Below are 27,888 nucleotides of genomic sequence, written 5' to 3' on the forward strand. Positions count from 1 at the left end.
CTCTTTTTTGTACAATAATCTGAACAAGCCAGGAACATTTTTATAAGCCTAAACAAAACAAAACAAGATGTTTCAAATTGGAGAGACAAAGGCTGGCGGGGGGTGGGGGGAGTACATTCAAATTCTCTGAAATCATGGAGTTATGAATCTAGCTACTGACAAACCTTGGCAAACAGTTTTATGGTATAGCTATTAAAGCTTCAAAGAAAGAAAAGACAAAGACGTATCTGACATGCTAAGTTTTTTAAGACTGTCACCCTAATAGATTATATTTTAAGAAAAGCTTTAAAGATTTTTAGATAAATCTTTGACAGATTCATGGAGCGTTTCATGGAAAATTAGTGTTTAGAAGTGATCAGGAAACGTAATGACACACTTTTCTTGGTGCCACTGTCAGAAGCAGCTAGCATTGCTCCAAGTTCATTAGATCCTCAACATGTTTGTTGACAATGGATGTGCTTGGAGCCACACTAATGCAGAAATTCATGTTTTCATAAGGTGAACACAGGCTTTTTCTTTTTCTGATTAAAGTCTTCATATTTCCACTTACAACGGAAAATTCAACTAAGTTGGTAATAAATGTGGTTCTATGTTTAAATGTGAATACTCTATATTAACTAAACAAATTTTATCACAGGTATAATTCTTTCCTCTTGATTATTGACTGTTCTGGCAAGAGCTCATGCCTACCTTTTAAATTTCTGAGAAACAGCCACTATACCCCATCACCCCCTTCCATCTCCTCCTCCTTCTGTCCCAGCACCTCAGCTGTCCACCCCACTCCCCCATGCCCATTTCCTCAATTCCTTTTATTTGGTATCAAAACCACAATTTATTTCTCAGTTGTTTTAAAGTAGGTATTTTTTCTTTGACTTTCTTTTTGGTCCAGTGCTATCTGTTTTATCTTTATCTTGTGCCCTGCCCATATTAGGGACAGAAGAATATAAAACTTTAAATTTCACCAATCCTTGTGAGACTTTTTCCTTGATTATTAAGGTAGCTTTTTCTTGGAGAACAGTTTTCCATGACTTCAGTTGTTGAACTTAACAGACTTGCCTTGTAGGTTTCTTTGGCAACTAATTTTAAATATTGATTTATGAAGTTAGAAAATGCAAATTTTATAAAAGAATACAAAAAGTGAACAGGCAACTTTCTTAGTAGCAAACTAAATAGATAAAAATCAAGGACAATGTGAATCAAATAATATACAAACTTTTATTCAAAGTTAATTCAAGAAAGACATATTTTGGTCATTTTTAAAGTAAGATTAATTGAAGATCTCAGAAAAATTCTATCTGATCAACACAGATGGCTACTCACAGAAAGTTGTCTTTTCTGTTAATAGCAGCTAAATTTATACACACAGAAAAAATTCTTAAGACCATGCAAATTCAGTTCAATTCCATACATTCATTATATTCATCAAAAACCTGCAGTAATGTTCATGCCAAACCGTTAAGAAAAAAATTTGAAATATACACCAAAACATGACCAAGATTAAACCAAAGAAAATAATAAATAAGCATAATTTATATTTTATTTTAAAAAGTTTGGCATCACACATGTATTCAAGTGTGTTACACCAGTTCGTTCCTCAGAAGTGGCATTTTAAAGTGTTAAGCATTGTTAAATATCAAAAAATACAACTCTGTTTTACAATGTAGTACTGGCATAATTCAAAGTACTGTGCCAATTATAAATAGTATAATCAAGTTTCAAACATCTTTTCAAACATATTTAAAGGAAAGCAAATAGACACACATTTATATGCACACAATTTATTATATTCATGTAATCAAACATATTTTATAAAAGCAAACAGTTTTATCCCTCAACTAGTTTGTATACTTACACAGAGTTTAATACCTGTTCAAAGATTTTCAGTTCTTGTGTATACAGATTTTCAGGAGAAGGAATAAAGATGAAACTTAATTTTACAAGAACACATATTTATCCCGCTTCACAAAATAATCCAGTCATTCAAGATTGGTAACTAGTCTTTGTGAAAGCAACTATTGTCCAAAGACTACAGAATAATACTGCAGTCCAAGTTTCTTATTAAAATTCAGTCAGCTGCTGCTCACTGCAGAAAAGCTTACACGGTGCATCTACCAAAAATAATCTTCAATATCTGACGCCTATAAAGGCAGATGATCTTATCTTCTGCGGAGACTTAAAGTGCAGCTACAAGTGGAGAAGTGCTAGACTCTCAGTCACTTCAGAAGTACTTGTTGAAGTCTGCTTCTTCTCATGTGTAAATGTGCTGAAAATGTCCTTCAGGCTCATAATGGTTTATCAATAACTGTGACCCCTGAACAAAGAAACGAAGAAATAAAACAGAAGTCACAGGAATCATTCTGTATCTCTGAGAAAATACTGAAGTTTTTATATTATTACTTAAGAGGGACTGAACAGATCATGATGTTTCAAAATCTCTTTCTTAGAAACTTTAGTATTACTATCATTTTAATCTAAATGACAGTGAAATCTTTGTTTAAAAATTAGGGACCAAAACTACCTAAGACTATTTAATCCAGAGCTCGTCTTTTGCTCTTCACAGTTACAATTAAGGGAAAATAATTTTACTCAAGAAATACTAAGATCCACTTAATACTCAAAGGGGCACAAACAGACTTTTAAGAGTGATGAATATTTTCATTACCTTGATTGTGGTGGTTTTGTGGTTATATACATATGTCAAAACTAATAAAACTGTACACTTTAAATATATGCTATTTATTCTATGTCAGATATATCTCAATAAAGCCATTTAAAAAAATTTCACGTAATTTTGAGGAATGCTATCCTGGGATCCTACTCTATATATCAATAGTTCTATTAGGTGTTGTTTTAGATGACAAGTAACAGTGATGGTTAATTAGTATAAATTTCTTTTTTCCCCACTGTTAAATCTATATTAGAATGTTACTGAAACATTCTAATATTTAAAGCAATATAAATATCAGAATAAACTACATGCAACATATACTTTTAAAGACTCATCATTATATTTATTAAAGAGCATTACCATTTCTCTTACGAAGAGAATGGACCAAACTGATATTTTATAATTCAATCAGTGCTGTGCTTAAGTAAGAAAATTACTCTGTAGCCTCACTGTAATAGTATCACATGGAGCCCTGCCAGGGGAGATGTTATAGGGCTCATATCTTTTGGATATTTGAGTAATTAAAGCCTTGCTACATTGTGAATTCCATGACACTGCATACAGATGTAGCCATATTAAATTTTATGATGCCACACTGGAAAGATTTGTAATTTTGAATACAAGTGACTACAGAATGACAAAAGGATACTAGTGCTTTATTTCAGAATATACATATCTGATATTAATTATTTTGAGAATAAGAAATAAGATATACTTTGAGAAAAGACTTCCTTCTTATATAGGAGAAAAACATTCTTTTTTTTTTTTGCGGTACACGGGCCTCTCACTGTTGTGGCCTCTCCTGTTACGGAGCACAGGCTCCGGACGCGCAGCCTCAGCAGCCATGGCTCACGGGCCCAGCCACCCGCGGCATGTGGGATCTTCCCAGACCGGGGCACAAACCTGTGTCCCCTGCATCGGCAGGCGGACTCTCAACCACTGTGCCACCAGGGAAGCCCCGAGAAAAACATTCTTAATGTAAAAATCATAATGATGTAATCCTTTCGTATTATAATAGAAGACTATAAGAAAACTGAACAATTATTACCTGCGTAACTTCTCCCTGTGCTCATACAAGATGACACAACTGTCCATTTATCAGTTGTTGGGTTATAATATTCTACTGATGCCAAGTTACAGGAACCATCATCCCCTCCAACTACATATAACAGACCGTTAACTGCACAAACTCCTTTAAAAAAATTACAGAGAGAAAACAATTATTTTAAAAATTTGGATGAATATAAGTATCCCTGAATGTGTCTGGTGAGGTGATCCAGAGACACGTACTTCCTGGAAAGAGGCAAGGAGAGAAGATGGGGGAACCCGAAAAGAATTCCTTTATATCTGAGAATCTAATACTAACTGTAAGCTCCTACTCATGTTACTTATGCAGTAGATGCTTTATATATGCATTATTTCATTTAACCTTCACAATAACCTTACTTTACAGGTTAGAAACTATTTTAATTCCCATTTTATTAAAAACAGTAGGAAATTAAAGGTCAAAGAACTCTCCCAAAGTCAGCTTCTAAGGAAATCCTAAGGATAAAGGAAAAATAAATATATATATTAGTAGAAAGTAAAAATGATTCTGAATTTTAATTATTATACTGACTGGTCAACTATTTTATCTCCTTTAAAAGGGAAAACAGTATTATTTATTTAATTATTATGAGAATAAAATATTTTTTGGATTTTTGCGAAATTCAAAACATCTAGAAAAGTATAAAGAAAAAAAGTCCACCACTAATCCTATACCGCTTAGAATCCTGATCATCGAAATTCTGGCTCTTTTCTACATGTATATACTCAGACACTCCTTTTTTTAACCCCAAAGTAGCTCATACTACACATGCTACTTTTTACTCACTCCCACCAAACAATATATACCTTGGACATTTCCCCAAGTTAATAAATACAGATCTACATAATTTTTAATGGCTGCATAGTATTCCATGTATGATAATACCATAATTTGTCTTTTACTGATGGATTTTAAGTTATTTTCAGCTTTTTTGCTCTTATCAATAATGTTACAATGAACAAGGATCTCTTGCACATTTTGCATACTTGTGCAATAATTTTCTTAATATAAATGTTTACAAAGAAAACTGCTGAGTGAAAAGATAAACACATTTTAAAAGCTCTTTATTTCAATTTATTTTTTAAAAGCATATTTAATAATTTTAAACACGATTCAGAGCTTTTATGAACTGGTACTACAGGGCATCAAAACATCCAGAAGGGTGCTGCCCGCACACTGGTCTCTTTACAGACAGTTTTGCTAACACAATTAATAGGTGCTTGTAGATTTTTAACGTAACAAAATAATGAGCCCAAATCTCTACACAGCATTTAAAAGCAATAGTATCTTCTGTGCAAATGGAGTGGATCCCCTTTACTCAAACTCTGTTGTGTTACTATGATAGTCTCTCGACAGGAAGCAAACTCATATCATTTTAAAGTAGTTCAAATACCTGAAAAGCAAGAGCAGGATGACAATAGCTCTACATACACAAAGTGTCTCCTTATTCTTCTGGCTAGAAGAAATGAGCTAATTTTGATTTGAAAACAATAAAACAAGGGTAGAGAAAAAATAAGATTAGAATAATCTTTAGGAAAATAATAACAAAAGTTCAAATTGCAAATGAATTTCCTAATCCAGGAAGCACATGCACGTATGCTTTTCTAACTTCATATGTGCTGGGCTCCAGATTTGTGGGTCTTACTATTAATAGTTCTGGACTATCCATAGCTGAGAGAGTTTTAGTACTTCACCAAGTACCAGTTGTACCAGTTGGATGAGGTAAAAGGTCAAGTAAATTAATTTTATATTTTGCTCTGTTGAGCAAGTTCTTGCAGTCACATATACTTATCTCCCTTAGTGATCACATTTAAATTAAAGAGAAATTAAGAAGAACATTTCTGGGGGGATGGAGGGTGCATCTTGCAGCATCATCCAGTGGTATACAGTGAGTTTGAGAATCATCAGGAACTTATTTTGGATTATGGGAACTGGCATGAAGACAATGGCATTTTTAAAAAAATGAGAATTTCCCAAAAAGACTACCCAGGTACCCTGAATCTATTTTCCATTTCTATTTCCCTTCTACAGATCTTCTTTTTAAGTAGGTAGTTCTGTACCTACTTAAAGAGATCTTGAAGACCTCAGCTTTCTTAAAATTATTGTTGTTGTTATTTTAGCTTTTCCATTTTCTAGAAACCCTGAACTGTATTAAATTGAGGTTGCTTCTTCAGGCTTCCCCTCCAGATTCAGATAAATAACTAGTTTTTTTATCTGGTATAAATATTTACTCAACTAGACTAAATTCCCTGAGAACTGGGCTCCAGAATGTGATACAGGTAGACACTCAAAAATGTCTGTGGTAAGAATGAATGAATTCAAGTATCAAATAAAGAGGGTTCTTCCTCTAATTAAGTCTCTACATTCATCACCAAAAAGTAAACTTTGACAGATATTATAAGTTAACAGAAGGATCACATCAACCTGTTATGTCCAGACACTATACTAGGCATTCACTATATAGGATTATTACAAAAGTTTCTGCCTTTAAAGAGCAAGTCTATTAGGGAACTCAGATCAGTAAAAGAACAATGGAAATACACAGTGATACTCTGAATACAATTCAGTATAAATTTTGTAATCATAAACTAGATAGATACCTGCATTTCTTCTACACATGTTCATATCTGCAACCTGTCTCCATGTGTTGGTGGCAGGATCATACACTTCAACACTTTTTCGTACTAAAGGGCCATCATGACCCCCGACAGCATACAATAAGTTGTTTAGCACACCAACACCTGTAAAACACAAAGAACCAAACAATAGTAGAGTAAAAGGGACAAGAAATTTATAATATATTAGGGTTTCTTCAAATGACTTGTAAATAAAACTTCTGAAATGATTATTCATATTAAAAGTCAATATTAAAGCATACAGCCTAAGAAGTAGAAACAAATAGAATTACAAATGAGAATCTCAGAACTATTGTTCTAAAAAAGCATGTCAAATACAATAAAAATAATATGGAGGTGAAACACAGAGAGGGAAGTCCTTTACACGAATCTTTTGAAAACAACTTTCATGATAAAAGCAAACCAATATTAGAGCATAAAATCTGTAAGCAATGGATATGGAGTTGATTATTAAGCAAGTTCTCCAATAAGCACTAAAAACAAAAACCTAAAAGTAATGCCAAACAATGTAAATAATTAAACAAAACAGAAGCCTTTAATATAACACTTTAGAAATTTTACAAAGTGAAATTTAAGTGCAGCTACCTACCAACTCTACCTGCATAATGCAAAAGACATTTTAAGTGTCACTAGAATCAGCATATATTTTCTGATAATATAAAGAGATGCCATCATTTCACTTGTTTAATTCTTTTCCATCATTTCCATGCTTCAATTACTAAATGAGGTTCCTATTCACCTGCTCCACTCCGTCTGGTACTCATTTCTGCTATATAGGTCCACTCGTTTGCTGTGGCGCTGTAGCATTCTACTGTGCTGAGACACTGACGTGAAGCTCCATCATAACCCCCGACAGCATAAAGCAGACCTAAACATGGAATCACAGAGAAAGCCAAATTCATAAAAAGCTATTTTTTCAAGTCAGGAAATAATACATTTTCCTCCTTGGTAGCAGAGTTTACCTTTAAAGTATTAGGAACTATTTAAAATCTTGCCTAATGGTGATAGGTGGACTTACCAAATCATATTATTAAGATCTGCAGAATATATATGATATTAATTTAACACTTTCATCAATAATCTGACTGATAGAACAAGAAAGTACACTCAGTATACCTTTGGATAAACACTATTTGGTAAGTGAACATCATGGAAAACCAAATTAAATATCAAAGTTATCTTAGTAAATTGAAAAAAAAGTTGAATCAAGAGTCAGTACCAGTATACAATGGAATATTATTTGGCAATAAAAAGAAATGAAATACTGGTAAAACGCTACAGCATGAACAAACCTTGAACATTATGCCAAGTCAAAGAAGCCAGTCACAAAGGACCACATACTGCAATGTATGATTTCATTAATATGAAATGTCTGTAAGTGGAAAATCTACAGAGAGACAGAAAAGTAGATAGTGTTTGCTGAGAGCTGGGAGGATGGGGATGATAGCCAAGGGGAGTAGGACTGCTTTGGGGGGTAATAAAAATGTTCTAAAATGAACTGTTATGACAGATGCACACTGGATTGTATACTTTAAATGCATGAATTGTATGGTATGTGAATTCTATCTCAGTAAAGCTGGTAAAAGAAAAGTTGGTGCAGAGGATTATACCCACCATGGGGAGGGGGTGGGAACCCACAAATTCGCCCAACCAAGTAAAAAAAAAAATCATACTAATTAAACTCTTTTGGGGGACAAAGTAGGATATAAATAAATAACTGTGGCAACCCATCCCTTAAATGTTAAACAGCCCTTCTCCAGATGTAAAATTTCATACCATGCCATCTGGTTTGTTCCCCAGATGACGGTATTAAAGTCAGTTAGTAATATTACACAGGTGACACAGAGAGAGGGAGAAGGAGGGGGACAGAGAGAGGGAAGGGGACCAGAGGGCAGGCGTGCCTTATTTTAAAAAGGGATAACTAGCGTTTTCCAATAGCCACTATTTCCCTTTTAAATGGCCCTTTGGTTGCCCATTTAGAAAACCAGAGTCCGGGTTACAGGAAGAACCACTCACAACCACCGGGAAGCCGACCCACCTCCAACTACGGCAACACCCACGCTGCTCCTCCTCGTGTTCATGGGGGCCACGTGGAACCACTCGTTAGACTTGATGTTGTAAGCCTCCACCGAGGACAGCCCTGTAATAAAGCACAACGCACTGCACCTCAGGTTCCTTATATGTATTAGTAGGGGAAATACTTCAGCTGCATTAAAGTGGGCCAAAATCCAATTATGTGTCGAAGAGGAAGAGCGAGCTCCTACGCAAGCTACTGACATTTACTGGCTTTTTAAACTTGGGAAGATGACTGACACTGAAGCATGAGAAAGAAAATTTACATACTGAGCACTCTTAACATCATTTAAAGGAATTCTGGATGGAAATTTTAAACTTATCTTCACAATACCTGTTAAAACATTCAAATGCCTCCTAATTTTGCTAGGCCTTGTTCCATAAATGTGATCGCTATGTTAATTCTAACAGCAATGAAGGAAAGATAAAAGAAAATTGCCTGTACTCCCGTCAAAGCCTCCTACGGCATATAACAGTCCGTTCAACACAGCAGCCCCCAGGGTGCTTCTCCGGTCTCGCATGTTAGCAACACTGGTCCACTGATCTTTCACGGGGTCATAGGAATCCACAGTGCGGACCCTTAAGGAGCCATTAAAGCCACCAACAGCAAAAACGAGTCCAGCCATGTAGACCATCCCTGAAAAAGAAATACAGCAGTTAATGATGCATGTGCAACCCAACTGCTACCAACATCTGAAGACTGCATTCCAAACAGTCTACAGCTGTTGTCAGAACAGAAGTCCCCCTCAGGAGAAGCCTGGCTGAATAGGTCCTAAGAAACGCTATTCATTAGCGAGAATATAGAATGAATAGACTGTGCTCCTTACTACTACTGAAAAATGCAATGGCATGGGCTGAGGTACTATTTTGACTCTTGGCTTCTTCAGACTTACTTACAGACGTAAACAATGAGCCAATATTTTCCAACTACTTGAACCTGTATACATCTCCCATGGCTTTCAATTTTGGACCTTCTACTCAAATATATCAGACCAAGTGCTCTTCAAAAGAATCAAGGGCATGAAAGATAAGGAAAGACTATGGAACTGTCACAGATCAGAAGAGACTAAGAAAACATGACAACTAAATGCAATATAACAAGGGAGGATCAAGATGGCAGAGTAGGAGGACATGGAGCTCACCTCACCCACAAACGCATCAAACATACATCTACGTATAGAACAATTCTCACAGAAAACCAACTGGAAACTGGCAGAAGATCTCTTTTACAACCAAAGCTGCAAGAAAGATCTCCACATAACCCAGCAGGATTGGGGGAAAAAGGCATTCAGAACAGGACTGGCACCCCTGGGAGGGATCTGTGAAGGAGGGAAGGTCCACACAGGCAGGACCTCGCCCTGGGGAGCCCCTCTGCCTGCTACGAAGTCTGCCAGGACAGATAGAGGGACTGGAGGTGTTACAGACGTGGGTTCTTGGACTCTTTAAGCAACAGAAATTGATAAGAGGCCAGATGAGGAATTCAGGCAAGGCTTTATTGGGACTTGTGCTTAGCATGAGGGAGCAAAAACAAGTAACAGGTTCCCTTTCTTGCTCCCTGAGGAGAGGGGAGCTGTTTCCTTAAATGGGGTGAGAGTGGGGGCACATAGGTGGCTCGGGCTGGAGGCGTGGCTTAAGTGGTCTGCCCACCCCTTGGTGGTGGTGTGTGCAGGGATCATGCCCAGTACCCTGCTTTTGCTCCTACCACTTCAGAAGTGGCAGCTGGGTTTTGGCCTTATTATTCATAATTACCCTGACTACACATGTGCACAGTTATTTTTAGTCCCTTAGAGTTCCTTTGTATTCTGTTGCTCAAGGAGATGTTTGTCCAGGTGCAAGCACTGCAGTAAAGGGTCCCAAGTCCCAGGTCCCAGCCTGTCTCAGAGGGGCCTGGTCTCTGCTCTCAAGGAGTGTGTGGGTGCTGGTTTACTAGCAATCAGAGCAGAGCTGATAGCTGTAACCTCACCACGCTTCCCAGTCTGAAATGCATGATGGGCAGGGATGCTAGTATGCACAGCGGCTAGATGCTGAGTCTTGGGCAGATGGGCCCAGGAAGAGGACTCTGTCTACCTGCATGGAGACAGCTTGGAGGGCCTGGGGTATGGCCTTATCAAACCTCAGAGCCCACTGTCAGCATTCACACCATGAGGGAGGGTCCAGATCCAGTGGACATTGTTGGTGCACACAACACAGAAATGCATGTTTTGGGTGGCAAACCCCTTGGGAGGAGTATACAGGGGTTCCTTTTCTGTCTGGAGCACTCTAGTTCTGCCCAGCCCACACTGAAGCTTGGAGCCAGATCTAGTGCAGATAGGTCCTGGGAGAGGCCTGCCACAGAGGCAGCCCAGGTCCCAGGTGGCAGCACAACCACCTTGACTCCTGCAGCCACAGCACCCCAGCCCCCAGCACCAGCCCAGTCCACACCACACACCATAGCCTAGCACTAGATCTGGGACAAACACAGTGGAGAAAGGGACACGACCTTGGGCTGCTTCTGGGCAGAACTGCAGATGATTGCAGAGGCAGTGCATAGGTTCACTGTGACCACATGGGCCTCACTTGCTTCACTTCACCTCCTTTGCAACAGAGGCCTCACTTCACCTCCTTTGCAACAGAGCAAGGGCAATGGAGCCATATCAAATCTGAGACTCAGGGTTTCTACTCAAACAAATGGGGAGCAGACCTTGCCCCTGACAAGGCTGTGACATCCACAGAGAAAAGAGGAGGCTGTGCCCAATATTCAGGGCAGGCTCTAGACACCACAACTCCAATCACGCCCCCTTATCAAGGGGATAATGGCCAGCACACTCTGAGGAAAGATATGGTTGGCACACAGCCCTTGCACCAAAAAATACTGGACTTACACAGTCTATACAGGGATGCTCCCATATAAAAACAGCCCTTTCAGACCACAATAGACAACTGTTTCTCCTAAATTCATAGAGACAGACAAAGTCAAGTAAAATAAGAAAGCAGGGGAACTACTCCCAATTAAAAGAACAAGAGAAATCCCCTGAAAGAACAAATAATGAAACAGACCTCTCCTGTCTACCAGACTTCTAGTTCAAAAAGGAGGTAATAAAGATGCTGAAGGGATTAAAGATTACTGATAGAAATGCAGATCACTATAACAAGGAACTAGAAACTATAAAATGAACCAGTCAAAACTAGACAACTCAATTGCAGAGATAAAAACAAATCCAGAGGCAATGAATTGTAGACTAAATAATGCAGAAGAATAAATAAGTGATCTGGAAGATAGAATGATGGAAATCATCCAATCAGAGCAGCAGACAGAAAGACAAATGAAAAAAACAAACAAACAAAAAAACCCCAAAGTAACATACAAGATCTATGGGATAATATAAAGCATACCTATGCAAAATAGGGGGGTTACAGAAAGAGAAAAAGGGCTCAAAAATGTATTTGAAGAAATTATGGCTGAAAACCTCCCTAACTTAAGAAGGAAACAGATATCCAGGTCGAGGAAGCACAGAGGGTCCCAAACAAGATGAACCCAATCACACCCACACCAACACATTTCATAATTAAAATGGCAAAAGAGATACTAGGTCAAAAAACAAGCCTCAACAAATTTAAGAGGATAGAAATTATTTCAAGCATCTTTTCCTTCCACAACAGTATAAAACTAGAAATCAACCACAAAAAGAAAAATGGGAAAAAACTGAACACATGGAGACTAAACAACATGCTACTAAAAAACCAATGGTCACTGATGCAATCAAATAAGAAATCAGAAAATGCTTTGAGACAAATGACAATGAAAAACACAACCTTACAAAAACTACGGGATGCAGCAAAAGCAGTTCTAAGAGAGAAGGTCATAGCCACACAGGCCTTCCTCAAGAAAAAAACTCAAATAAACAACCTAACCTACCACCTAAAAGAATCAGAACAAGAACAAACAAAACCAAGGTCAGCAGAAGGAAAAATAATAAGGATAAAAGAGGAAATAAAGAAAATGAAGATCAAAAAAACAACAGGAAAGATCAATAAAACGAAGAGCTGGTTTTTAGAGAAGATAAACAAAATTGACAAACCTCTAGCTAGGCTCACCAAGAAGAAAAGAGAGCAGATCCAAATAAACAAAATAAGAAATGAAAGAGGAGAAATAACAACCACAGAAATACAAAAAATCAGAAGAGAATACTGAGAACAGTTATATAATGACAAACTGGACCTCCTAGAAGAAATGGAAAAGTTTCAAGAAACATATAACCGGCCAAAACTGAGTCAAGAAGGAACAGATAATTTGAACAGACTGATTATTAGAAGTGAAATATAATCTGTAATGAAAACAACTCCCTGCAAACAAAAGACCAGGACCATACAGCTTACCTATCCTTCTCAAACCATTCCAAAAAATTACAGAGTAAGGAACACTTCTAAAGTCATCGTATGAGGGCACCATCATCCTGATACCAAAACCAAACAAAGACACTACAGAAAAAGAAAATTACAGGCCAATATCTCTGAAGAATATACATGCAAAATTCCTCAACAAAATATTAGCAAACCAAATCCAACAATACAGAGAAAGGATCATATCTCATGATCAAGCTGGATTCATTCCAGGGTAAAAAGGGTGGTTCAACATATGCAAATCAATCACTATAATACACCACCTTAACAAAAGAAAAGAAAAAAACCACATGATCATATCAATAGATACAGAATAAGCATTTGATAAAATTCAACATCCACTCATGACGAAAACTCTCACCAAAGTGGGTATAAAGGGAACATATCTCAACATAATAAAAGCCATTTATGACAAAGCCACAGCCAACATAATACTCAATGGCGAAAAGCTGAAAAACTTCCCGCTAAATTCAGGAACAGGACAAGGATGTCCACTATTACCACTTCTATTCAATATTGTATTGGAAGTCCTAGCCACAGAAATCAGACAAGAAAGAGAAATAAAATGTATCCAAATGGAAGTGAAGAGGTAAAACTGTCACTATTTGCAGATGACGTGACACGCTACATAGAGAACCCTAAAGACTCCACACAAAAAGTATTAGAACTAATAAATTCAGCATGGTGGCAGGATACAAGATTAATATACAGAAATCTGTTGCATTCCTTTACACAACAACAAAATATCAGAAAGTAAAAAAAAAAAAAAAATCCCAACAACCTAAGAATAAACTTAACCAAGGAGATGAAAGACCTATACATTGAAAACTATAAAACAATGATAAAGGAAGATGAAGATAATTCAAAGAACTGGAAAGAAATCTCATGCTCTTGGAAAAATTAATATTGTTAAAATGACCATACAATTTACAGATTAAATGCAATCCTTATCAGAATATCCATGATATTTTTCAAAGAACTAGAACAAATAATACTAAAACTTATATGGAACCACAAAAGACCCAGAAATGCCAAAGAAATCCTGAGGAAAAAGAACAAAGCTGGAGGCATAACTCTTCCAGACTTAGACAGTACTACAAAGCTACAGTAATCAAAGCAGCATGGTATTGGCACAAAAACAGACATATAGATAAATGGAAGTGAACAGAGAGCCCAGAAATAAACCCACACACCTATGGTCAATTAATCCACGACAAAGGAGACAAAACTATATAATGGAGAAAAGACAGTCTCTTCAACAAATAGTGTTGGGAAAGCTGGACAGCTGCATGTAAATCAATGAAATTAGAACACTCCCTCACACCATATATAAAAGTAAACATAAAATGGTTTAAAGACTTAAATGTAAGACATGATACCATAAAACTCCTAGGAGAGAACATAGGTGAAACATTCTTGGAAATAAATCACAGCATTATTTTCTTAGAGAAGTTTCCCAAGGCAAAAGAAATAAAGGCAAAAATAAACAATAGGACCTAATCAAACTTAAAAGCTTTTGCAGAGCAAAGGAAACCATCAACAAAATAAAAGACAACCTACAGAATGGAGAAAATATTTGCAAACGATGTGACTGACAAGGGGTTAATAACCCAGATATACAAATAGCTCATACTATTCAAAAAAGAACCCCAAACAACCCAATCAGGAAATAGGCAAAAACCTAAATAGACATTTCTCCAAAGAAGATATATAGATAGCCAACAGGCACATGAAAAAGATGCTCAACATCTCTATTAGAGAAATGCAAATCAAAACCACAATGAGGTCTCACCTCACAGTGGTCAGAATGGCTATTATCAAAAAGTCTACAAATAATAAATGGTGGAGAGGATGTGAAGAAAAGGGAACCCTGCTGTTGGTGGGAATGTAAATTGGTGCAGCCAGTATGGAAAATGGTATGGAGTTTCCTTAAAAAAAAACTGAAAATATAACTATGATATGATCCAGCAATCCCACTCCTGGGCATATATCTGGAAAGGATGAAAACTATAATTTGAAAAGATACATGCACCTCAGTGTTCAGAGTAGCACTATTTATTGGGTTGGCCAAAAAGTTCGTTTGGGTTTTTCTGTAACCTTATGGAAAAACCTGTATGAACTTTTTGGCCAGCCCAATACAATAGCCAAGACATGGAAACAACCCAACTGCCCGTCAACAGATGATTGGTTTAAGAAGATGTGTTATATATATAATGGAATATTACTCAGCCATAACAAAGAATGAAATACTGCCATTTGCAGCAACATGGGTGGACCCAGAGAATATCATACTAAGTAATAGTAATATGCCAATGCTAATTTCTTAGTTTTGATAACTGCATCACAGTTTTTTAAGATATTAATATTAGGGAATTACACACACACAAATAATTTGTGAGTAACACTTTTCTACAAAAGAAACAAATCTTTAAGTCCAAGGACAAAATTCTGATGTACAGGAATTCATAAAAAGTAACATTGTTAAATGGCCAAAATAACACAAAAATAATGCAAGTAAAGTCAGAAGATAAAAGATTAATACAAATAAACATTCACACCACAAATGACAGACAAAAAAGCTACTTCCCTTAATGTATTAAATCAATAAAATAGTATAATAAAAAATGGCAAGAATCATGAACTGACCATTCAGAAAGATGTTTAACTTTCCTCATAATAAAAGTGCAAAGTAGATAATGAGATAGCATTTTTCACCTACCAGATTGCAAAACTCAATTTAATTATAAGGTGTTATAGGGTATTTGTACCTTCATATTTTACTGTTAGTGGAAGTAATAATTGGTATATCTTCCTTGCATACTCTTTGAATCATTAATTCTAGAGTTTTATCCCACTAAAATATATTAGCATACATACATAATAATATATGTATAAGGAATTCGTTGCAGTACTATTTATAACGTAAGATTAAAAACAATTTTAATGTTCAATTAAAAACTAGGAAAAATTATACTACATCCAATCCCTGTCCAACATACTAGACAGCTTGAAAGGAATGGGTTAACTTTATGCTGTTATGTAACAATTTCTAGGATATACTGTTAAAGGACTACCATGGTAGAAATGCTCTGTTACACTTAGAACTCATTTGCTATGGGAGCTATGATTTATGGATCCAGGTTTGAGTCACAGGAAGAATCCTTAGAATTTGCAACTGCCTCTTCTGATTACAGTTTTGGATAAATAAAGTCTATTTCAACAAATGTTTGTAAAATGAATGCTTGGAAGAAGGAAACTGTGGCTTATTAGCTAAGTCAGGAATCTCTTAGAACCAAGGGTCCCAACCTAAAGAATTCTCAACACTTCAGCAAAGGTAAGTAGGAAAATATCCAGCAAATTGCTAGCTACTCCACTTTATACTAGAGAATCTAGTATAAAGAATATGTAAATTGAAGACAGAGCAGCTATCCCCATCGATGTCTTATGAGTTGCACGGGGCTCCTCAATCACTCTGTAATCACATGGTTATTTTAATCAAAGCTTTTCCAATAAAGATTTTTCTAGTTAATAAAATAAGACCTGAGAGAGAAGCTCCCAATGACCCAGCAATAGGGAAATGACCACAATGCATGATGCTTACCTGCCCTACATCTCCTGGAAGGCAATTCTGCTACTTGGTGCCATCGTTCTTCTTTGAAGTCATAGCATTCCACACTGCGGATAGCCTTTGGTGCTTGGCCCCCAACTACCACCATTAACTGCAAGGGCAGAAGTAGAGGCACTTGAACCAACAACTACTGCATGTTCAGGGATTTAAAATGTCTTACAAAGACAATGACATGGAGAATATTAGGATGAAGATGGTAGGGGGAGCTGGGGGAAAACAACCACCTCATCAACATTTAATAAACATCAACAAAGGGGACACATGTATGTTAGAACTACAATTCTATTTTCTAGCACATTTAGTCAAAAATAAGGATATCAGAAACTAAGTTTCTGATCCTTCAAGCAAAAGCAGTATTTAAGCCAAAAACAGCAGGCAGTCAGCACTGGCAAGGCTGCAGTGTCATAGGGCTTGCTATAAACTAGATCCCAGCTTTGTAATGACCAGGGATTAGATCTCCACAATCTAGGAAAGCAGACAGAAGTGAAATTTATGTTAGTGGGTAGGTGAGATGAAAAGGACAATAAGGTATTAAAGAAAGATGGAAGAAGGAAAAAATAACCTCTTGAAAAAGGAGGACTAATTGAATTGGAGTTCACAAGAGAGCACAGATTCCCAGATGTCAAGTAAAGAGACCTCCCTGGATGCCCCACAAATAAAACAACCAAGAGGACAGATAATGGAGATACTAGAAATCATAACGAATGAATGAAGAATAGTCCAGCACTGAGAATAAGTGAGGTCCATAAACTTCTTCAGTTCAATTCAATCCAACAACTATTTATTAAGTGCCTATCTTCCATATTTGATCAGAACTGTGCTAAGATGTTCTACATAAGAAATGTAAGACAGGGTCTCTACCCCCAAGAACTATTAGATATCACTAAGGAGACAAGACTCTAAAGTACTTCAAGAACTATATACAATTATATGTGACCAGAAAGCTATGATTAGTTATATACATTAATTGCTATTCCTGATCAGAAAATGAAACATAGCCATAATTTAGTGAAAGCTTCCTGGAGGGAGTAGAACCTTGAGAGATAGATGGGATTTAGCAATCAATGTATTTGTCTTTTAATGAGTATAAGTGGGCACACTGGGCACTCTTTGGAAACACTGAAAACACAGCTGTCAATTCAGAAGAACGTATAAGTTAATAATGTCACGTGTGTAACACTGTAAAGAATGGCAAGGACCTGTCAAGGGAAAAGTGAGATGACAGGAAAAACGGATGTTCAAAAGAAACAAAAAATCAAAACAAACAGAAGATGGAATGACTCATGCATACAAAAAGGGAAGGTTTGCAACCTTGACTGAGCAACGACCTACCTGTACTTGGAACTATAGAAAGATGGGTACACAGAAATCAGAATAAATCTTGTTTCCTAAAAGAAGCCTATTTTAGTAATTTATTTACTGGAAAGTATAAAGAATTTTAAAGGTTTTAAAAAGAAGACTGAATGTAGCACAGTTATATAATTTTTTTTCTGACCTGCCATTCCTCTAGTGTTGAATACAAATAAATAAAAGAAAGAATTAACAAAGAAAATCTGCAATACCCTTCCCTCCTAATCCCAAAGGGAAAAAAGGGAGGGGCAAGGTTATGAAATCACAGAGGTGAAACAGACAGTAAGATCAATCCTGTATCTAGAGGTCTATAGAAGACCTACCTGTGCTTAACTTTTAAACTCCTCCTGGCAGTTAGACAACAGTTGAAAGAGGTTTGGTTAACATCTCTGATGAAGATCAGTTTAAAAAATCTCTAAAGGGAATACTTTTCAAATAATCCTTGAGAAACAATACGGTTTATTAGATTTCATGATTCTCAACTATGAATCTTGTGATTTCCACACAATAGTTCACTTCTTGTAGATCAAAATGAGGATGGAAGGGAATATGTGCTGCCGAATATAGAGAAAGGTAGTAATATCTGTTCTTTACTCACCCAAGAGAAGTAAAATGGGGTGAGGACTTGGAACTCCAGGAATCAGAGATAATGGGGAAAGGAAGAATGTATCATGGGAAGACAAGAGCAGGAGAGCAGGGATATTTGTATGAGATCAAGAGACGGTGATAAAAACCACTGTGCTACTAGCATCAAAAGAGGTGTCATGACTCTGACACCCCAATTATTTGTGACGCCTGATCTGAGAAACATCATACTAGTTTATGCTAATGCAAAGGAATAGAAAACTGGGAAGACATCTGTATGGAAAAGTTAAATGTGACGTATTTAAGGAAGGCAAGGGGTCGGGAGTTACACAAATTCAAGTGACCATCCTGAAATGTAGATCAATTAAACTTTGTTCTTTCATTTTCTTCACCTATTAAATATTAGTTTTGCCTCCTGAAATACCAAGTTTCATAATTTTCCAACTGGAAATCTTAATAGATATCCTGGGTAAAAAAAAGAAAAATAAATATATAGAAATAATAAGATTGCATTTGTAAAAATACAGATTCCAAAGATAAAAAGAAGCTAACAACAAAGCACAGTAGCAAAACATATACAGTTTTTCATTATACTGTCCAAATCCAAGAGTGCCTTACACAATCCCAAGACGGTTTACTGACGATACAAAATATCGTCATATAAATAATATCTGAGATATAAAATAATATCTGAGATATAAAAAGATCTTTGATGCAAATTAGTATGCGTCCACAGAATCAGAGCCTAATTAGTCACTGTCATGGTAGAAACATTATCTATTATTCCAGCATTGCTACCACATTTTGTCTCATAGGTCTTACCATGATTATGATATGTCAGCAAGAGAAATTAATCTTTGCCTCATTCTTACCTACCTATTTAGAATTAATCTTGAGTACAACCACTCTAAAATGACAAACAGTGCTACTGAAAAACGTGTCCAACACAAGCAATTTTGCAAAAACATGTGCAGATAAATAAACTTTGAGGAGAGACTATGCAAATGCAAAATCAGGAGCTGAGTAGCTCCCTGCTACCTGTCAGGTCTGCAACCCTCCTCCCCAGCCACCCTGAGAGAACAGAAGAAAACCATCATGGATCAGCATACCCACCACAAAATCAGAGCTAAAGAACTGAGAAACCGAAAGTTTAATACAGTTAGGAGGCTCACTCCAAAGCCACAACCAGAGAAGCCCAGAGAGTGTTAACTGAACAGATGATCACAACTCTACATAAGAGAAAATACTTGATAGGATTTTACCAAAGACTCTTTAGAATGTTTTCAAAAGCGACATGCTTATTACAGAAATTAGAAGAGAATTAGTTTTCTCTCTAAAGGTTAAGGCATAGCTAAAGATAGCAAAGCTAAAGATGCCAGCAGAGGGAATATGCAAGTTAAGAAGAGATCTTTTATAAATATGAAATGTTTAAAAAGTATTGAAGATAAAACAAGCTATTTAGAAGGAAGTTAAAGAGACCAGCATAAAAGAAATAATAATTCGAATGGGCTAAGCCTATGAACAACTTTTATAAATCTATTTTTTTTGTAAGAACAAAAACTGACACCAAATAATATGGACAAATATGAAGTAATGAAGACTTATAGAGACGGCTACTTATAAAAGGAGGTAAAAGGGTATTTGGAAAATGTGAACACTTATAAAATCAGCAGACCCAGATGGCATGCATACTAAGGTGTTAAGGGAACTAGCTAATGTACTTACTGAGCCACTTACAATTATTTTTGAAAAATCTTGGAGAACTGAGGAGAGATCAGAAAATTTAAAAACGGCAAATACCAATTTTCAAAATAGGGTAGGAAGTGAGTGCCTTGTAAATACTTTTTAAGTGATAATAATTCTCAGTAAAAATTTAGAATATTTTGAGAAAAGCATTTGAACTTCCAGGAGCCTATGAAACGATGAGTAACACGCAGAGGGATGTTTAAAAAAAAAACCTGCCAAATTTGAATCTATATGATCCTGAATCTCAATAGATGTTATGTGCCAAATTATTTACTTTTTGGCTTAGATAATAAACATAATCATATAGACTGAAACTTCCCTACAAACGGACTATGTTGGTAAGTGGGCATTTCTAATGAGGTATCACCAGGGAGAGTACTGAAGTCCATTTTAAATTAAAATATTTACTAATGATCTAGAAAAAAGGAGGGAGTAGCACACTGGCAAAATACAGTTGGTTCTAAATTGAGAACTCTTGTTAACACCGGGCAAAACAGAAAAACACTACTAATATGGATTTGAAGCAATTAAAATGTAGACTCCAAAAAAATAAAATAAAATTGAAAAAACACTAAATAAAAGCATTAAAGTGAAAGAATTTAAAAGATTTAATTTAATGAAAAGGTAAAGTAATAACTAAAGGTGATATAAGAAAACAGTGGATAACAGATTAATTCTTATTTCTTAATTCATCATTGCCCCAAACACACATGAGAGCTAAAAATCAATACATAAATAAAAGCATTATATTATGGGTCATTCTGATTAGACCATACACAAAATGGTGCTTAAAGTGCTGGTCTCCTAGTACTGTAAAGATGCAAACAGAGCAGAAGGAATTGCAAACAGAGAGACAGAAATGAGGGGTTATTCGTAAGGAAAATTAAATCAGTAAGACATGAATGGCTTCAACTAAAAAGATAAAGGTAGAATATGAACTTTCACAGAGGAATTACATGAACACTGGAGATCTGGGAAAACATATGGAAAATCTACACTGAAATGACTATGTATGATGTGTGAGTGAACCATTAAATAGTACACAACAGACAATAGGAAGGAACAAAAGGAACAAGCTAGCATCCTAAGTTCTTAGCAATTCTGTGAAACTAGTCGGTTTTCAGTTACTATCCAAACATGTAGCTTACAAAGAAACCTTTGTAAAGAACTAAAAAAAACTCAGAAGGGACAAATACCAGTTGCCTCTGTTCCAGAAGAGTGACATCATGTAGTTTATAAAGATTAAGTGAGTCAAACAATCCCCACCCTCCACAGACAAAATCAATAGAGAAGTTGAATTATATACACTTCAATGAATTCCTGGGCACATGGAAAATCAGATGAGTAAAATATTAACAGCCTCACTATGGGCCTTTCAGATGAGGTAGTAACAAGTATGAACAGCAGATCCTACTTTGGGAAGGTTCATGGGTGTCCTCAGTCGGGTCCGGACACTCTTCATTAATATACGCTGCTCTGTTGGTAGCAGATGATACTTCATAGCTTCAATGAGGTAATCTTTGCAAGCACTGCTGTTCTTCACCAGTGCTTCTTCCTCAACCCTCTGGAAGAAGAAATCAGACCCACCCCATGAGGGGATAGCTACTTCATGATAAGATTGACAAAGAAACAAAGTAGAGGAAAAAAGCAATAACTATCCTCCCTGGTTCAGTCTAAAAGTTACAGAGGAAAGTTTATAAATATCACTAAAAGAAAAGTAAATGATGCCCCCAAATGCTCAAGTATCTGGTCTGCAGAGCAAAATATTTATAGGTAATAAAGAAGAATTGCAATGAAAATTATATACTTCAATGTCAGCTACAGAATAATCTTTGGATAATATTATGTTCACCTATTTGTTATCTTTAAACATTAAGCCAAATAGTAAGAAAAATAAGAAAATTTAGATAATGAGTCCTTCAGGTGGGGGAGGAAATATTTATAAATTAAAGATGTCTTTTTTAAAGCACAAACTAAATACCCGGAAAAGGAATTCAAAATACTTTAAAACAATGTGCCTACACCACAAATAAAACTTGTCCTTGCTATCCCTGACGCCAAGTGCAGGACAGATTTTTTTCTGTTCATTTTCTTAAAGGCAGAGTACCAATGATTACACAAATTACAACAAATAATGAGGCTTCAAGAAATTCTAAAATGATCAGATCTAATCTCCTAATAAAGAAATGTTTCATTACATGGTTTCAATTATAAATTAAAATGTTGAAATGTTCCTAGTAGAATATTAATAAAACAATAAATTTAAAATTGTTCAGAGACTACTAAAGATCCATTTATTGCTATTTATTTCAAATAACCTGGTTTTCCTCAGTTTAGAAGTAAAGACGGAAACCAAATGCAAGCCACTGAAACTGTGAAGGAAAATTAAAAAGTATTTGAGTTGAACATCAAAATTCCATTTCTACAGAGCCGTCAGAGCAGGCTATCAAAAGGAAAGCAAAGGAGATGCAGAGCAGTGACACAGAGCCACAAATGCATTTATTTACATGTACTTAAGTCACCACAAACACTGCCTCCATAAGCTCTAGTACTTGCTTACTCAAATCAGAAATAGGGAAGAAGCAAACCTCTAAGACTGGGAACTGCCCCAAGAGTTAGCAGCTGCCAAGGACAGCAGGTGCGTTTACTGCCCTCTGCCTAGTTACCACTGTGTAACAGGAATCTACATGCTGTCAGCCCAGTGACATGGAGCAGGTGTACTCATGTGTTTTGCAAATGCTTTTACCTGAACTAAATATTCCCGAGGAAGTAAAGGTAACCGTACATGTTCCATCAGCCGAGCCATAAATTCTTGCCTTACATCCTTGTCATGGTTCACCCAAGCTATTACTGCTTCAAATACCTTGCCGAAAATATGGGGGAAAGAAAAATAAGTAATGAGTTATGTACCAAGGCATCTGAATAAAATACAATATTACATTTTGTATACAACTCTTGCTAAGACATCCAAGTTTAATCCATGGCTCAAGTTTTTCAAATCCTGACTTATGATGCACTTGAAAAGTACATCCACTCCATTTCTTTCTTTGCTTTTTATTTTTTTCATTTGGTACTTAGTATGTACTTAATTTAAGAGGTACTCTCAGGAACTTTTAGATAATACAGTATTGTTAGTCACATTAGGTCTCTAGAACTTTTTCATCTTATAACTAGAAGTTTGTACCCTTTGACCAACATCTCCCAGATTCCCCTACTCTCAGCCCCTGGTAACCACCACTCAACTCTCTATGAGTTTGACTTTTGAGTCTGCATATAAGTGAGATGATACAGTATTTGTCTTTCTCTGACTTATTTCACTTAGCATAATGCCCTCAAGGTCCATCCATGTTGTCACAAAAGGCAGCATTTCCTTCTTTTTATGGCTGAGTAATAATCCATTGTGTGTATATAGCACCTCTCTATCCATTCATTCAGGTTGTTTCCACATCTTGGTTATTGTGAAAAATGCTGCAGCCAACACAGCAATACAGATATCTCTTCAAGATTCTGTTTTTATTTCCTTTGGATACATACTCAGAAGTGGGACTGCTGGATCATATGGTAGATCTACTTTTAATTTACTAGATACTTTAATAAGTACTCGAGTACTTTTATGTATTTAGTGAGTACTTTTTGCTGGGTATTTACTACATATTTCATCAAGTACATTATCTAATCTTCTTGAACTTGAGTGGCAGCAGTGATAATTTGATGATATATGATCTAATTCATTGTTGACAACCTCTCCAAATTGAATTTGGTTCTACTTACTTAGATTTAAATCTAAAGTCCCTTTTGAATAAAGCACCCAAAATAATAAAGCAAAGTGATATTTGGAATGAAAATCATGTACTCTTAGCAACAACTCATTTTTTGGCTTTTTCTTTGGGTTTACAAACAAATGCTGGACCATATACTTCTAAATCAAGGATCTGCAGAATAGATTAACTCTCTTTTGTCACAACAGTAGAATGAATTAAAATATAATATTTTATATTAAAAATAATCAAAATAATAAGGGCATTACAACATATATGTATGAGAAAGCTAATAAGCTATTATGAAGACAGTATTTGACTACATAATTTCCTTCCAGACTGATGAATATACAACCCAGTAATCTTTAACGGGTTGTAGAAAATGTTTGATGATATGTAAATGAATAACTAGGAAACAAAAAATAGGTTATTTTGATGCAGGTATAGAGCAAGAAGCTAAAAATAATCTACATTATAATTAATGAGCCTCTTTAATTCATTCAGTCACCAAGTACCTCTATGTGCCAGACAGGGTACTGTCAATTCTATCTGCTATTTCTCAGCTCTGTCTTCTCTTCTCCACCCCTCTTTCTACCACCCTATGTCAGATCCTATTGCTCACTGGTAACTTCAACATCCTTCTATATGACCCTCACCCCACTTTTGGTCCATTCTGCACACCACCACTTTGGAGCTAGTCTCCAAAAATGGTCCCTAATAAACCACTTCTCTGGTATCTACACCTTATGTAGTAACCTCCCACAGGAATCTAAGCTGGCCCTGTGTAACCAACAGAAGGTTGTGGAGGCAGTGCTGTGGGGCTTCTGAAGCTGGGTCATAAGATGCCTCTGGTCTCTTGAAATGCTCATTTGGGGGAAGCCAGGTGTCATGTAAAAAGTCTGATTACTGGAGATGAGATGCTATGAGACCCAAGCCAGTCATAGAGAGGAAGGGAGGTGGGGAGGGTGAGCTACCAACCAATACCTGGCCCAGGAGCCAGACAAGCGAGTGAAGGAACCATCCTGGGTGTTCCAGAAACATAAGATGCCATGTGCAGAGGGACTGAAGCCTTGGGTATGTGGCTCCAGTAGAATAATGCCACCCATCAAGCCAACCCAGCTGAAGCCCCAGGCACTGCAGAGCAGAGACAAGCTGTCCCTATGTGCCCTGCATGAATTCTGCCCACAGACTGTGAGCATAACGACATGGTTGTTTTATGTCACTGCATTTTGGGGTGGTTGTTATGCAGCAGTAGAAAACCAGAACAGCCTCCGTGACATTTCTACAGTGAAGGCATTATCATAGCACTCTTCTACTGATTAGAACCCTTCAGAGGCTCCTCATCACCAGGATAAAGTCAATTTTTTAAAAAAAAATTTTATTTATTTTTGGCTGTGTTGGGCCCTCGTTGCTGTGCGCGGGCTTTCTCTAGCTGTGGTGAGTGGGGGCTTAGGCTTCATTGCAGTGCATAGGCTTCTTGTTGTGGCTTCTCTTGTTGTGGAGCATGGGCTCTAGGTGCGCGGGCTTCAGTAGTTGCGGCACACGGGCTCAGTAGTTGTGTCATGCGGGGTCTAGAAAGCAGGCTTAGTAGTCGTGGTGCACGGGCTTAGCTGCTCTGCTGCATGTGGGATCTTCCCGAACTAGGGCTTGAATCAGTGTCCCCTGCACTGGCAGGCAGATTCCTATTCACTGTGCCACCAGGGAAGTCCAAGTCAATTTTCTTTAACATGGCTGAGATGGTATTTTATGTCATCTTCCCACCTTATCTCCTACCACTGTGCCAAATATACTGTAAACTCTAATTGTACTGAACTAAAAGAATGCAATCATTCTTTCACACCTCTTTACACTTACATATTCTGTTCCCTCTACCTGGTCTGCCCTTCTCCTTCCCACCCATCCCTGTTTCCCTGGCAAACTCATACGCACTTTTAAAAATTTGGATCATACATCTGAGCCACACTTAACTCCAATCTGTATCCAAGGAATGATTAAAGGCTCCTTCTGGACCCTCTACAGCATTCTGTGATCATTTATTACCCCACTGGTTGTCCCTCTAGTCATGAGTAAAGGATTTTATTTTGCAATCTTCTTGTATGGAGGACTCCATGGCAGTGTCTGGTACACAGTATGCACTCAACACACATCTATTAAACATGAATAGCAGTGTCTTCCTCTCCTCTATATTTCTGGGGTGTTAAGATTATACATTTCACAACCACTTTCACATATGTTTTTATTTGGTAAATATTATAAGAAATGTGTCTTTTTGCCCCAAGCAGTATGAATATCCTTGAGGAAAAGAACAACAAAGTTTATACAACAAATCACACAAAGGAAAAACTCAAGTTTCACTTCCTCCAAACACTGCAGGTTCATAAGCTTTTGCCCCCTGATTCCCACAAGCTACAAAACCTACCCAAATAATAAAACCCACTGAGAAGCTTCTCCCTCCACCAATACAAAAGGTACAGGTGTCTGAAAAAGGCAACCCCAACTTCGGAGAGACAGGTTACAACCAGACAAAGCAGCTGCACAGGGCTCTGGAAAGGGGGAAGGACACATGGAGAGGGTGGGGTGTAAGCTGCAGGGGCCATTCTGAAGGAAGAGGTCAGTCTGGAACTAGCTAAACTTTGCCACCTGGGTGACTTCGTCCAACTCACATGATGGTGAAATTACTTTGGTTTGTGAATATTATGTTTATTTATTTATTTATTTTTGAAGTGGCTTCTTTTTATTAATTAATTAATTTATTTATTTATTTTTGGCTGCATTGGGTCTTCGTTGTTGCACACGGCCTTTCTCTAGTTGTGTTGAGCGTGAGCGGGGGCTACTCTTTGTCGCTGTGCACAGGCTTCTCATTGCGGTGGCTTCTCTTGTTGAGGAGCATGGGCTCTAGGCATGCAGGCTTCAGTAGTTGTGGCACACAGGCTCAGTAGTTTTGGCTCATGGGCTCTTGAGCACAGGCTCAGTAGTTGTGGCGCACGGGCTAGTTGCTCCACGGCATGTGGGATCTTCCCGGACCAGGGCTTGAACCCATGTCCCCTGCATTGGCAGGTGGATTCTTAACCACTGTGCCACCAGGGAGGTCTGAGAATATTATGTTTAGATCACAATTTTCCCTGGTATCTAGCTGTGAGAAGAAACCCAGTTCCCCAAAGGCCCTTTGTTTCAGATAGTTCAATGTATGCAAGCTCTTGCTGTGGGGTCAAGCACAAAACCCTGGTGTCTAACCATTTAGGGAAGCTCCTAAGGGGTGAGAACACAGTTATTTACACAACCAACAAGTCAACTAGCGGAGTTTCTCAACTTCCAGATCAAAGATCACTGGCTGGCACTACACATACAGGATCACAAAGTTACAAAACAAAGTGAAAGAAAGGAAAACTACTATATCACTGTACACTGGGAAAAGAAAAATACACTTACTTTCTCTTCTGAAGAAATGGTAAGTTTGTCACTCGAGATTAAGCTGCACACTTGTTCAATGCCGAGGTTGAGAAATTCTTCACTAAGTACGACATCTGCAAAATGTTGCTCTGTTTGGAGGTTACAAAGAAAACCCATTAACGCCACATTCTGTTACCATAGTTTCAAACTGCTTAAAAAAGAAGAGGGTTTTTCCTAATCTAACCTATGAAGGAGAAAACCAAGTGTACTTCCTTAAGGCAAGAACTAACAAGACAAACCCAAACAAACTCTCCTGGGGAAGTGGTCTGTACTTGAGTGACAAAGTGGAAGCACAGGCAGGAAGGCAGCCTTACTGTACACTCGGCTGAATCACTTCTGTTTTTATAAGGGGGTGTTTTAGAGTTAAACACCTATATATTCCTTATCTGGTAATAAGACTATCAGTGTTGAAATTTGTAAAACCTTTTGATTACATAAATCAGATAAAGTACATGGTATTATTATTCACACACTTAAATGTATTATGTAAAACATTAGAGGGCTTTAGGACATAATGGGGTAAGGAG

At 37.0% G+C, this 27,888-nt stretch overlaps 1 protein-coding gene across 2 annotated transcripts in view; it reads right to left on the reverse strand.

Annotated features, from left to right (window-relative positions):
* Positions 1–1,201: 1,201 nt before the first annotated feature.
* KLHL2 (kelch like family member 2) overlaps positions 1,202–27,888 on the reverse strand; it is a 111,247-nt gene continuing 84,560 nt past the window's right edge. The window contains exons 4-13 of one of the 2 annotated variants that reach the window (XM_065877309.1): positions 27,341–27,450; positions 22,900–23,016; positions 21,568–21,717; positions 16,446–16,563; positions 8,904–9,101; positions 8,430–8,531; positions 7,131–7,259; positions 6,356–6,496; positions 3,717–3,860; positions 1,202–2,311 (exon numbers count right to left, since the gene is read on the reverse strand). In XM_065877309.1, coding sequence (XP_065733381.1) covers positions 2,283–2,311; positions 3,717–3,860; positions 6,356–6,496; positions 7,131–7,259; positions 8,430–8,531; positions 8,904–9,101; positions 16,446–16,563; positions 21,568–21,717; positions 22,900–23,016; positions 27,341–27,450 — 1,238 coding nt within the window. In that variant the 3' untranslated portion in view covers positions 1,202–2,282. The remainder of the gene's footprint in view (positions 2,312–3,716; positions 3,861–6,355; positions 6,497–7,130; positions 7,260–8,429; positions 8,532–8,903; positions 9,102–16,445; positions 16,564–21,567; positions 21,718–22,899; positions 23,017–27,340; positions 27,451–27,888) is intronic. The other variant, XM_065877310.1, reaches the window with a different exon arrangement.

The sequence above is a fragment of the Phocoena phocoena genome, chromosome 5, assembly GCF_963924675.1.
Source record: "Phocoena phocoena chromosome 5, mPhoPho1.1, whole genome shotgun sequence".
Lineage (NCBI taxonomy): Eukaryota > Metazoa > Chordata > Mammalia > Artiodactyla > Phocoenidae > Phocoena > Phocoena phocoena.